A 13,457-nucleotide genomic window follows, 5' to 3' on the forward strand; every position below is an offset into this window, starting at 1 on the left:
TGCACCGTAACTACTGCTCTTTGTTTCACTAGGGATACTCGCTAATAAGATGTCCCCAACCAAAGGAACATGGAGCCAAACATCAAAGCATCTGTGCCCTGAGAGAGAGTCATCGCACCCTGACCAGAGGGCTCGTACAAGCCGGGATTATGTTCCGCGGACCTATGAGAACTACAGTTATAATTAGTGGCAGTGCTTACCGCCTTATTTATACCTACAGTAAAGCATGTGACTGTAAGCCGACATTCGGGTGTCTTTAGTTTCAGTGTCATTTACATTTTTTCTTGAGCACTTCCAGCAGTAAAGGGCTCCCCTATGCGCTCTCCTAGTGAGGGAGCACTGTGCACCCTGCATACCCTATGCGCTCTCCTAGTGAGGAAGCACTGCGCTCCCTGCATACCCTATGCACTCTCCTAGTGAGGAAGCACTGCTCTCCCTGCATACCCTATGCGCTCTCCTAGTGAGGAAGCACTGCGCTCCCTGCATACCCTATGCACTCTCCTAGTGAGGGAGCACTGTGCACCCTGCATACCCTATGCCCTCTTCTAGTGAGGAAGCACTGCGCTCCCTGCATACCCTATGCGCTCTCCTAGTGAGAGAGCACTGCTCTCCCTGCATACCCTATGCGCTCTCCTAGTGAGGAAGCACTGCGCTCCCTGCATACCCTATACGCTCTCCTAGTGAGGGAGCACTGCGCTCCCTCTCCTAGGGCCGCATTTATCAACCAGTTTTCGGGGGTTAACCGCAAATATTAAGTATCCCCCTAATGTATCACAGGGGATCTCTGATCCCTGCTGCGATCCCCCCCTGCAGCGCCGCTGGCCGTATGGGCGATACAAAGCTGCCCGATATATCAACATCAGGCAGCCTGGCTTCGCACCCCTGGGCTATCGCCATTCTGATATGGCGATAGCCCATTGTAGCCATTGTATGGCTACACATCGCACTGTGCTCCCTTCATACACTATGCGCTCTCCTAGTGAGGAAGTTCTGTGCTCCCTGCATACCCTTTGCGCTCTCCTAGTGAGGGAGCACTGTGCTCCTTGCATACTCTATGGCAGTGATGGCTAACCTTGACACTCCAGCTGTTGTTGAACTACACATCCCAGCATGCTCTGTTTCAGTTTTAGCATTGCCAAATAGCACAACAGTAGCAGAGCATGCTGGGATGCGTAGTTCAACAACATATGGAGTGTCAAGATTGGCCATCATGGCCCTATGCACTCTCCTAGTGAGGTTATTCTGAATCACTCAGAAAGGCACAATCACTCTCTAATGGACAAAACCATGTGCACTGCGATGAGATGTATGACGGGAGCCCGCATCTTATTGCACCCAGCAATTGTACCGCATACGGGCACCTTAACCCTCCCCTCCACCTAACTCTAAAGCTGTGTACACACGGGGGAGATATATTGCTCAGTGTCCCGTTTTCATCAGTGACCAGAGATGGTCGCTATAAAGATAGCGAACCCTGGGCTGGCTCGGACACTTTGGCACTGCTGTTATCCCCTCACCATTGACCCGGGCTATAGTTGTGGTAACCTGGAAGTGTTGCTTCCCTAATACATTAGACATGATTGCCCTCCATCAGAAATCAGATATTGCCTGCAATGTGAAATATATGAATGATGGCTCCCAGTAGGAAATAACTGACTAATGGCCTAGATAATAATTAACTTTTTGTTTGCTATGCTTAAAGAAATCAATGCACACATAATAAATACTTGCGTAACCGTTCCACAAAATGGGGAGGGGGATTGGGAGGAGCAGACGGAACAAATGGACTGTTCATATGGAGCATCTGACATCAATGAAAATCAATGCCATCATTTATTTGTTATGGGGCATTATTTATTTTAGTGGGTTAATTATCTAGGTACTTGTTTCCTAGAACGGTGCCCACGATATTGATCTTAGGCATCGCAAGGAAAAAAATCGCGTCGGTCGCATCGCATGCGGCCCAAAAAATCGCATGCGATGCGACCGACGCGATTACCGCGATTGTACATAGGGAACAATGTTAAATGGCCCACAGACCCCAAATAGCCACCCTGAAGTGTGAAATGGCCCCCCCAATTGTTAACGAAGCGTGGCGAGGGGGGATATGCAGTCCCCTCGCGGGCTTCACAGGTATCCGCGTCCGCTCGCCACACTTTCTATTCTCAACTCCACGCCGACATAGATAGTGGGGGTATGAAAAGGTCGGAGGACGTGTACCGCCGCCCCTCGCGGGCTCGCTGCGCTCACCACGCTCCGGGTTGACGTTGATCGTGGGGTGGCGTTAACAATTGGGGGGGGGGCATTTCACACTTCAGGGTGGCTATTTGGGGTCTGTGGGCCATTTAACATTGTTCCCTATGTAAAATCAGGTCAATTGGCCCATTTAACATTGTTCCCTATGTAAAATCGGTAATCGCGTCGGTCGCATCGCATGCGATTTTTTGGCCGCATGCGATGCGACCGACGCGATTTACATTTTACCATGCATTTCTATGTAAAATCGCGGGCATCGCATCGGTCGCATCGCATGCCATTATAATGGCATGCGATGCCCGCGATGGGCGCCGTTCTAGGAAACAAGTACCATTATCTATTTTACAAACGTGCAGTGCACACTCAGGTGGCTACCAGTGACAGGATACACTAGCACCCATGTGCGGCTGATATTTGTAGTGCAACAGTACATGCACTATATTCACACTATGGGCCTGATTCACGATGACTGCGCATGTGCCACCCCCCTTTGCGAATGGATTTGCTATCAGCAATCATTGGAGTGGGCTGGGGGGGGGGGGGGGGGGGCAGGCGCATGGGGACACTTAGTGGTTCCTGGGCTCGCCCACAAAAATGGTGGGGGCACCCAGGAAAACGCTGGACGTCCTCATTCTAATGCCAGCGTGCCGATGCCGAGGTGGTCATGTGCTTGCCCGGCGGGCAGCATTAAACGGTCTTACTGAATTAGGGCCTATATTACGTTGGTACCCAGTGGTTACTCGGCATCAGGACAGAACTCTTTAAATCAGGCATGTCCAAACTATGGCCCTACAGCTGTTGAAAAACTACATGTCCCATCATGCCTTGCCACAGTTTTGCTATTAAGGAATGCTAAAACTATGGCAAGGCATGCTGGGATGTGTAGTTTCTCAACAGATGGAGGGCCACGGTTTGGACGTGCCTGCTTTAAGCGATGCAGTCCAGTCACTTTTTTTTATTTTTTTTGCAAAACCTTTCCCAGACCTACAGTAAGTCGGGCTGTTGGGGGGAGGGACGGGCTATTTGTTATTACATTTTGCCATTAGTGACCGGCAAATAGCTCAGGTTGTGGCTCAGCTCTCTTGCCTGCCAATAGCATGTGGTTTTGATGTAACTAATAAGCGGATTGGCAGACTGCTGCTTAGTACATGACCTAATCTATATGTATCCCATGTGAATAATATAAGGGTTAAGTAGTTGCAGTTGCACTTTTGATTCCTGCTCTTTGATGTGCAGTTTGCTCTATAGTATCTGATGGGCAGGTTATTATATCTGCCCTCCTTACCTGTATTTGCCATGAATAACAGGAAGGATTGCCCTATACTTCCTGTTTCAGCGATTCCCATTGTCAGTCCTTAGGACCTGTTATGTTATCTGAAGGGAAAACCTATTGTTGCACCATTCGGTATTGCTGAGTGGCTTCTGTCTACTCAGAGGGCAGTATTCAATGAGGAAAATTTGCCGTGTTTTATGGCGAATTTCTGCATTTTTCGCGCTGGACGGAGAATTTTGGTCTCAAAAAGCGAAGAACCCTATTCAACGCTCCCTTCTCGCCGTCTTTCTAAGTGATTTTCGCCGTGTCTTTCCGTGTAGCAATTCTCCATCTTTTCATGGAGAAGTGGAATGTGAACTTTTAAAATAAAAGTTTTTTTGTTTTAATTTTGGTGTAAAAAAATTAGGAATTTTACTCTGTGAAGGGGCATGCTATTTTTATTCATGTGCTTATAGCACATGAATATATATTTAATTTTTAAAAAATATATATATATTTTTTTTACACATAACAACCAGCAGGGGGCCGGGAGCCGAGAGCTGCTCATTAGATATTTATATATTCACTGCACCCAATCATTACATATGCACGATCAGGAGCAGTGAATATACCAGGTCCCCTGCTGGCTCTGGGGGGGGGGGGGGGGGGGGGGGGGGGCAGCTTGTGCTGCCTGGGTCCCGGGGAGCCCTCCTCCCCTCCACATACGTTCTGGGGCAGGCAGGGAGACTCCAATCTCCCTGCCTGCCACCGTCCCACGGCTCCCTGCCGCGGACACTTGTCCGCTGCAGGGTTTAAGATTCGCCGCGAGGGGCAACAAGCCCCTGCGACGTTGAATACTGGGAGAGCGAGTTGCAGCCAGCCCTCCGGGACACAGTGAGAAATTGGCTGCACACCGCAATTTTTTACATTGAATACTGCCAAGAGGCTGTGATGCTGCTGAGTGAGTTTCTATGTACATAAGAGAGTCACAGTGATGTCTTCCTGTAATGATGTGCTCACTCATTAAAGCCTCCAATTATTAATAAGACACTTACCACCAGCAGCTGTATTAGTTTAATATTATCTCTTGAGGAAATGAACCAAATTAGCCTAATGCTTCTAAATAACTGTTAACCCTTGGGCATATCCTCTATAATAAATATCCTGGTCGCTGCGTGTCATGAAATCTCTGCACCCATGGGGGCTGCGTGTGCATGCATGTCTTTCTGCAGAACCAGCACATTCAGCAGATACAGCTTTCCAGCCCATGCACACACACAGTTTGCACACAGGCATTATGCCACACGTAGCAAATGCTAAGGGTGAAATTTAATAGGATGAGAGATTCAGAAAGTGAGAGATTTGGTGAGAAATCTCCAGTTTTTATAAAGCGGCAATCATTTACTGCTGCAGCTGCCTCTCTCCCCAGCTCAACACTGAACTGCTGCAGCGGCAGTAAGTTTGCTCTTTCTCTTTGTGCCCGGCTCTCTGCAGGGCCCTAGGTCCAGGGTATCTCCATCAGAGTGCCCGCTCCCACCCCCTATCGGCATCACTGCCTCTAAGCATAGGTCTTGTCAGCTGCTGCAAACTCTCTTTAATCCTCCTGTTATCGCTATTACCTCAGATGCAGGCTGATGGCTGATCACAATTTGTGCCTGCTCCCGTTTTGTCTCTGACCAAAGAAAACTCCCGACGATCATAAAGAAAAACATAGTTTATATAGAAACAAAGAAAACAGCATACATTGCTTCTCTCTGTTGTCAGTTGTATATGTATATTTGCACTAATAAATATTTTACATTTTTTAAAATTTTATTTTTAATCTTAGAAAAGAGACACAATATTAGTGAGACTTTATGTCACTTGTAACAAGTTTGTCCTATCAACCAAAGAGAAGAGATCAGCCAGATATGCTATATCTGTATCAGAAAATAAAATACACGCAATTACAAAAAAATGTACAGGTACGGAGACAGGTTGGGCCTGTAGAAGAGCACAGTGTTATAGTGGCCTACGCTCCAGCACGCTCTCCCTTCCACTCTCATCTATTCCCCAATGGAGAAGAATGTCAAGTTTATTTATGGGGCAAAGTAAACTGCATTCCTTTTATATCACGATTCATACATGTTACCATCTGGCACATTGTGAAACAAGCAAAGCTGCAAGAAGAAGAAGCAGAAGGTTCCATGAGTATAAGTTGGCGCTGCTCCCTGGCACCTCCGCTGCTTTCGGGTTTTGTACTACATGAGTTTGTGTGTGTACTACAGTGGACTCCACAGAAAATTTCGTTTTCACGCAAACAGAGTCAGTACAGCCGTCTCCACTCCCCGAGCCGCTGATATCGTCACCTGCAAACACACAACATGAGCGATTACTGCAAAATGGCCACACACTGCAATATGGCAGACTTATTTCTCCATGCCCCCCACTATGCTGTGAAGGCACCGCGGTTGTTCTTCCCGCCGGCGCTCCCCACAGCGTTCCCTCTGGGCGCACTGTTTGCCGAGAATGGGGTGCATGTGCGTGGGAGACGCCTACATGCTACAATCGGGCAGTGGGATGTGCGCATGTGTGTGAGACACTTGTATGTCCCTGTCGGAATGCCTTGCCGCATCTGCGGGATGAAGAACCGCGGGTCCATCTCTATATTGTCTATACTGCACAGCCAATGCAATATATCTGGGGAATAACGCTGTTCACAGATCTATTGGGTCTACTGCCTCCTGGTATATCAGCAATTCGCTCAAATGGCCGATACATCAACAGCGGTTTGTAAGTTCTGCGCTGTCTACTTACTTGTGTCTTGGAAATCCACATCATTTCCATTATAGGCATTGCGGAGGCGATTGGTCATGATCTTCAGCTGCATGATCTGCTGACGAATGGTAATGTCTGGCTTTGTAATATCCACGTCAATCTCTGGATTATTTATTTGGTTGGCGAGGCCACTGCCCATACGCTCGGGCATGTACCTAAAGATAAACAGTTCTTCATTTCATATTCTCATGACCTTACTGAGGATGCTGCACTATCTGTGCCGGCGGTTATAGTGGGTCAGTCACTAGGTCGACAGTGGGGTGTATTCAATGCTTTCTGCGAGCTGTCACAGCTCGCAGGGTGAGTATTCAACTGACCCCCTACACATGACATTTCTCCCCTCGTTAGGTTTTTAGAGCGAGGGGGAAATGGCTGTGCAGCCGCTAAAACAGCGAGACTTGCAGCCAAATGCAGCGGGTTCCCAGCATTAGCCGTGAGCCTCGCTGTTTGGGGGAATCCTCGCCTTCCTCTGACAGTGAGGTTTCCCCCGGAACGCTGAATACGGTTAGCGGCCGGCGTGGGTGTTAAACGGCGAGGATCTCTGTCTAACACCCTCTTCAGCCGCATTGAATACACCCCACAGACTAGGTAGACACCTATAAATGTTTGACATACCCTAGGTTGACATTGACAGGTCAACCAAAGCAAAAAGTTAATATTGGTATGGTTCATGCTGAAAAAGCTCAACACACGGTTTCATGTCGGCATGGACACCATATACAGTAAGGGTACCACGTCCCCTTGTAGGGCACAGTGCATCGCTGCTCTTGGCACACTATTATAATCTAATTCTATGCCCACTTGGAGGGTATGAACCAAGTCGGTCTAAACACAAAAAAAACCCATGAAAAACTTGTGTTGACCTTTTCAGTGTCGACCTAGGATATATCGACCATTCATAGGTGTTGACCTAGTAACTTCTGACCGTTAGTAGTCAACCTGTTGACCTGGACATTGTTTACCCAGTGCCACATAAGCAATATGACACAGAGTAATGCCATGCTGTGCCAGTAGTCTTACCTTGCCCGGGACATCCCATTCCAGCACTTGTCTTCATTGCCCGGACCAGCAATAGACTTTTCATCGCAGAATAAATTTGGCAGCTTTATCCAATAATCCTGAATGTCATTTAGCATTCCTTTCACATCGGAAGTCTGCAAAAATGAAACACGATCACCTTTATGGGAATAGTGTCACTTAAATCAACTCCCAATATTGTTAGATGATACAAAGGGACAGACTGAATTACAGGCAAGTAGCTGCCAGCAGCTCGCACTGCGCACATCGGCACAATTATGGTAGCTTGATCTCTGCCCAGATACACAACTAGCGAAGATGCCGGTAATTTATTTGACCCCATAGTATTATGGCGTCTTCCGCATTATAGACCGTTACATACCATTTGCAGGAGTCCGTCCTGATTGGCCGACCACTTTTGCAAAGTATCTCAACAGAACTTGTGGTTGATGTATCCAAATAAGTGGCTTGATTCAGTCCTGTTCGCTAAGCTGCGTATGTTCGCTAGTGAACAGGCAAACGCTGCCCGTCCCAACGCATGTTCGCAAGGTCCCCATCGAATGATTTCTTCAGCCTTTCGTCTGAAAAGTAAGTCAATACTTACTTTTCAGATGGCCGATGATCTCTGAAGTCGCAGTGGGCACTGACATCATGTGACATCAGCCGCCTGCCCAGAGCAGGCATCGCCACGCCTTTATGGGGACACTCATAACATGCTGGGCGTTCCTCTGACAGCCCCCTTCCCTCTTCTTACTGAGCGAACAGCTTGGCGAGTGTGAAACTTGCCGAAACCGGTTTCTCCCGAGTTTGCGCATATTTACGCATGTGCAGACCCCGAACATCGGGAAGAGGCTGAATTCAGACCCAAACTAACGGGTAAGAATCGGCCCTAAGTTGCGCTCGCCACGCTACGCAACCTACATAATGGGCGCCCTGCTAATACACAGAGTATTTCTGCTCTATACACCCAGTGGCGTAACTATAAATTTTGCTCCCCCCTGCCAAAAAGTTTTTGAGATAGAGCACTCTCAGCCAATCAGCGGCCGCGGAAGGAGGCCGCTGATTGGCTGAGAGTGCTCTATCTAAGCCAATCAATAGCCGTGCAGTCATTTGACACTTTATTTTAAAGTTGTAATTGCCGCTGCTCTACTGCTCTCCGCCGCTCCGGTGCTGGACACACTGATCACCGACGCCCGCCCGCCCACTGCGGTGCTGGACACACTGATCACCGATCACTGGTGACAGCTGCCAACCTTCCTCCCATGCGACCGCCCACCCGTCACCCAAGAAGGGATTTATTATTTTTTTTTACTGATGCCCACGCCCGCGCCGAAGCCGACTCGCCTGTACTTAGGCTGGCAGCACGGGCAGCAGCAGCCAGGCTCTACACAGTGTGGCTGACTGCAGGATTGCAGACTCAGTCAGTGTGTGTGCCGGGCGCCGGCGCCCACGCAGCCCCTGCTCCCCCAAGCGGTAGCAGGGGCTGCCTTACAGTATCTACGCCACTGTATACACCTCTGAATGGGAGGAACAAGCCAACATGTAGTCACTCTGATTACCTTAGCTAACAGCACAGAACAGTGGTATGTGGCAAGATGACAAGACATGGGGCAGCTTACCACCCTGTAACTGTGTCAGTAAAGGCCTCTTCCCAAATCATGACCTCCTTCTGCATGGCCTGGCCACAGACAGAACACTCACCAGGTTGTCCATACTGGGGATGGTGGATTTATCTTCTGGAACCGCCTTCCCTTTTCTCTTCTTCTCCTCTGGCTTGGAACCCTTGTTGCCCTTTTTGGGATTTCCACAACTTTTAAACACCTGTAGAAAGTAAAATGTCATATTATAATGTACAGTATGGTGCAGTCCATCAGTGAGCAGGTGTATACAGTGGCGGTGTAGGTTGTGTAGTTAGTTTGCGGTCTTACCAACCAAGCAACCTCTCTAGCAACACCGCCAAATGCTAGTCATTTGTAGGATGACATTTATTAAGGTGCCCAAACAGCAGCTCACAAATGCTCCATACTAACATATTAGCTGCACCTATTACTTCCTGCTCTATGGCTAGTGCTGAGTGTACGTGTAGGGGGAGTGGATAAGGCTGGTTGGTATGCACAGTAGTTTTGGGTGGCACGTGCTGATGTGTAATAAGGGGTGTGGATCAGTTGGTCACCAGCAAGTTGTTAGACAGTCATTGGTCGACACCATTAGGTCGACATGTGTGTAGGTGGACATGAGTCTAGGTTGACAGGGCCATAATGTCGACAGGGTCATTAGGTCGACATGGGTTTGGTCGTCAGTCAAAAGGTCGACATGGGGTTTTTCACTTTTTTGCCCGAATGTCGACACAGTCAACATGGACACAGGTTAAAGTGCACCAAGGGTACTTGTTTCCTAGCACGGCCACAATCGGGAGTAATCGTGTACCTTAACTTAAGGTACACGATTAACGCGATGGACCAGATTTCCTTTGAAATCAGGTCCATTTTGCCGGCAAAGGCAAAAACGGGTCCATCGCGTCGCGATTTTGCCATAGGGTTCAATGTTAAAATATTTTTAACATTGTAATCGCGTTCATCGCGTCGGTCTTGTGCCATTATAATGGCACAAGATGCGATGGACGCGATTAAGCACATTTTACATAGCTAACAATGGGAAATGGGCCAATATCTCATTGTATATGCCCCTGTCATGCCTATACATTAATGCCCCCCCCCCCCCCCCCATTGTGAGCGGCACCCCACGATTGACGCCAACCCGAAGCGTGTCTGGGGACAATTTTACATTGAATCCAATGTAAAATAGGGTCCCAGAGACCCTATTCATATTTGATTCAATGTAAAAATCGGGTCCATCGCGTTGGTCGCATCTCATGCGATTTGGTTGCATGCGATGCGACCGACGCGATTTTTCCGACCCGATTAAAATCGGTGTGGCCGTTCTAGGAAACAAGTACCGCACCAAGTCCCCTCGCATGGCTCACTGCCTACGCCATGTTTCGGGCTCAGTGCCTCGCTACGCTCTGCACACTATTTTATTCTCAAACCACGCCCTGGGGGATGGTAGGGCATGAAATAACGCCTGTCGGCACATGTCGGCTCAAAAAAACTGTGAAAAACCCCATGTCAGCCATTTGACTGTCGAACTAACCCATGTTGACCTAATGATCCTGTCAACCTAACCCATGTGGACCTAGACTCATGTCAACCTTTGTGCATGTTGACATAAATGCATTTCGACCTAATGGTGTCGACCTAATGACTGTCTAACAACTTGCTGGTGACCCAATGACCGTATCCCGAAATAAGTAGAGAGGGACCAGTCCTAATATTGTTAGTAATCATTTGCAAGGGCAACTTCGCTACAAATTGTGGAAAGCTTACAACAGAATGTAATACTTTTTTTAGGTGGCACAAGCTTCAGATGGGCACAATCTGGTGATTATTGTGCCAAAGGCTGGTCTTATAGTCCTTGTTTAGGACTGCATATAATTATGTTTTGAGGGGAACAAGCTGATGTTTAATTGTGTGGGCACTGAGGCCAGTATGATCAAATCACATCTGGGTCAGCGGGTGTGTCTGAGTCTGACAGATCTCTGTGCTCGGGCACAGGCTGCCAGTCTTGTATATAGCGCCTTTGCAGCTGTGTATATTGTGCGTTTTGCTCATCTCTATCCTGTTTTTCTGTCAAATTGGAGTTTTGGGGCATCAACAATGTGAGAGCATGGGTGAGATTTAATGGGATGAGAGATTCAGAAAGTAAGAGAATCATTTACACTGCCCAATCAAACTGGTTTTGCCGTGTAAATGATTGCCGCTTTAAAAAAACTGGAGATTTCTTACCAAATCTCTCACTTTCTGAATCTCTCATCCTATTAAATCTCACCCCATGTGTCTGCCCTGTCTTTTAGGAGTGTCATGGGCATGTGTCTGTGCGGTAATGATTCCTGCATAGGGAGAAGGGAAACCTGTTGCTGACAAATCTTTTGCACCTAGGACCTTATTCTGGTTCACACACAGCACTGTGAAAGTGTGATTTTAACGCCCCCCCCACCCGCTTGCCCAATTGTAGGTACATTTGAAGTAGTATGGTCGCAAGCCATCAAATGATTTGGGGGGTACACGCTAAATTAAGGCACTCTCAGGTGCCTTATTTCTGTGTGTTCCCTGTATGGGAACAAGGGGGCAGCTGACAGTCCCCGGCACCCGCGTCACTGCCTAATTTCCATGGGAATGCCCAGCATTTTCATGGGAACACCCCACAAGTGCATCCCCTTGTCACCGCCCTCACTGGTGGGTGAGAACGGTGCGGCGAACTAGCAGTTTGCTGTGCCCGTTAGCACCCAGCGCATGCACATGTAAAACATCTCTCCGAGATGAACCGAGCAAATTAGAATAACCTCCCTAGTGTTGGACTGTTGCAGCCATCAGCATAAAATCAATGAGCGACAGAAAGGGAACCCCACTTTAGCCCCACAGAATGTGTCATCAGCATGAAGCAGTGATTCCGGCTACTGCAGCTGCCCCAGAAGGCGTACGCAATGCTGGTGATTTGGATACCAGCAATAATTCTATGGAAGCAGCTCACTATTTATATAAATGTAGCGCAGGGAAGAGAAACCCATTACAGAGAAACAAGCTGTCAGTGCTATTTCTGCTGTGCCCCGGTACCAGTAAGTGCTCCGCAGGGAGAACCTGCATGCGTGCTCCTATGATTTGTAGCGGTTATTATAAAGCAGTATTTGTCCTTATGTATGTAGCTATGACTTTATAATACACACAGGGATTTATTACAGCATTACGCCCTGCGTCGGACAGTACATTGAGGTAGATCGGGGGAAATCCTGATGAGTGCATATTACTCCAGGTAACAGTAACGTGACTTTACATTGATTATCTGTAGCCAGTATGGTGCTAGTTCCAGGAACTCAGAGTGTTCCTGATGACTAGGATACAATATACAGTAATACCTCGGAACAGTGTAATAAAGAACAACGCCGTGGATATATAGGGTACATTTACGGATGCACCAATTTCTAGATTTGATTCAATATTCAGCTGGAGCATTTGTAAATAGATTGTGGGCCAGATTCTCTAAGCTTCAAAAGTGATAAAATGGAGAGTGATAAACAGCCAACCAATCAGCTCCTACCTGCCATGTCACAGGCTGTGTTTGAAAAATGCCAGGCAGGAGCTGATTGGCTGGCTGTTTATCACTCTCCATTTTATCACTTTTGAAGCTTAGAGAATCTGGCCCTATGTATTTAATCAAAGCCAAAATATGCCAGGCTGTGTTATTATCTACATATCTGGTCCATGCGCACCCGTGCAAATTCGATGATTTACAACTACACACGCGCATTTCTGCGCATGTGCGAGCGAACATGGCTAGCAGAGTGGGCGCTCATACACAACACTGCAGGCACCGGGGTGCGTGGGGAGGCGGGCCGGGGAATGCAGCCATGGGAGCGCCCAGTGTTTTACGGGCGTTCCCATGAAACCGCTGGGCGTTCCTATGGTAATGACCCAGTGATGTGGGTACTGGGGGCAGGCAGCTGCCTGCCATGTTCCCCTACAGAACACACACAAGCCTAAGACACCTGAGAGTGTGTTAGATTTGTGTGTGCGCTCCACATCATTTGGTGGTCACCGACCAATGACTGATGTGGGTGTCGCCCGTTAGGCTGTGAATGGAGGTTTATGCTAAACCTCCATTCACAGCTGTGCGGGCGAATTTGCCCTGCGAAAGGAGGCGGGGGTTTGTGCGAGCGGTGGGCGGGATTTAAAAGCCACGCAGCACTACATGTTAACCAGAATCACCCCCATTGCCTTGTATGCTTTGGTCTTATTCTGGTCAATAGAATAACGATGTGGCTACGCTACAGTAGGTGTGGATTATTAGATAGAAAGATTCTAGATAAGACAGTCAACAGGTTGACCCCCAAAAAATAGGTCAGCAGGGTCAAAGGGTCAGCCTGGCAAAGGTCAACAGGATCAAAATATCGACATGAAAAATGTAGACACATTAAAAGATCAACATGAGGTTTTGACATTTTTGGTGTCAATGTTGACAGCTGTCGATATGGATCCCCAATTAGTGTAATGCTTGCCATGAT

At 48.0% G+C, this 13,457-nt stretch overlaps 2 protein-coding genes across 2 annotated transcripts in view; one reads left to right on the top strand and one right to left on the bottom strand.

The window, feature by feature from the left end:
• ANKMY1 (ankyrin repeat and MYND domain containing 1) overlaps nt 1–243 on the top strand; it is a 68,319-nt gene extending 68,076 nt beyond the window's left edge. The window contains exon 22 of the mRNA XM_083178274.1: nt 33–243. Coding sequence (XP_083034400.1) covers nt 33–187 — 155 coding nt within the window. The 3' untranslated portion in view covers nt 188–243. The remainder of the gene's footprint in view (nt 1–32) is intronic.
• A 4,963-nt stretch (nt 244–5,206) lies between these two features.
• GPC1 (glypican 1) overlaps nt 5,207–13,457 on the bottom strand; it is a 71,155-nt gene continuing 62,904 nt past the window's right edge. Inside the window, exons 6-9 of the mRNA XM_083178275.1 lie at nt 9,044–9,163; nt 7,346–7,479; nt 6,305–6,480; nt 5,207–5,856 (exon numbers count right to left, since the gene is read on the bottom strand). Of these exons, the coding sequence (XP_083034401.1) occupies nt 5,636–5,856; nt 6,305–6,480; nt 7,346–7,479; nt 9,044–9,163 (651 nt within the window). The 3' untranslated portion in view covers nt 5,207–5,635. The remainder of the gene's footprint in view (nt 5,857–6,304; nt 6,481–7,345; nt 7,480–9,043; nt 9,164–13,457) is intronic.

Source organism: Crinia signifera, chromosome 3 (assembly GCF_055691185.1).
Source record: "Crinia signifera chromosome 3, ASM5569118v1, whole genome shotgun sequence".
NCBI classification, from domain to species: domain Eukaryota; kingdom Metazoa; phylum Chordata; class Amphibia; order Anura; family Myobatrachidae; genus Crinia; species Crinia signifera.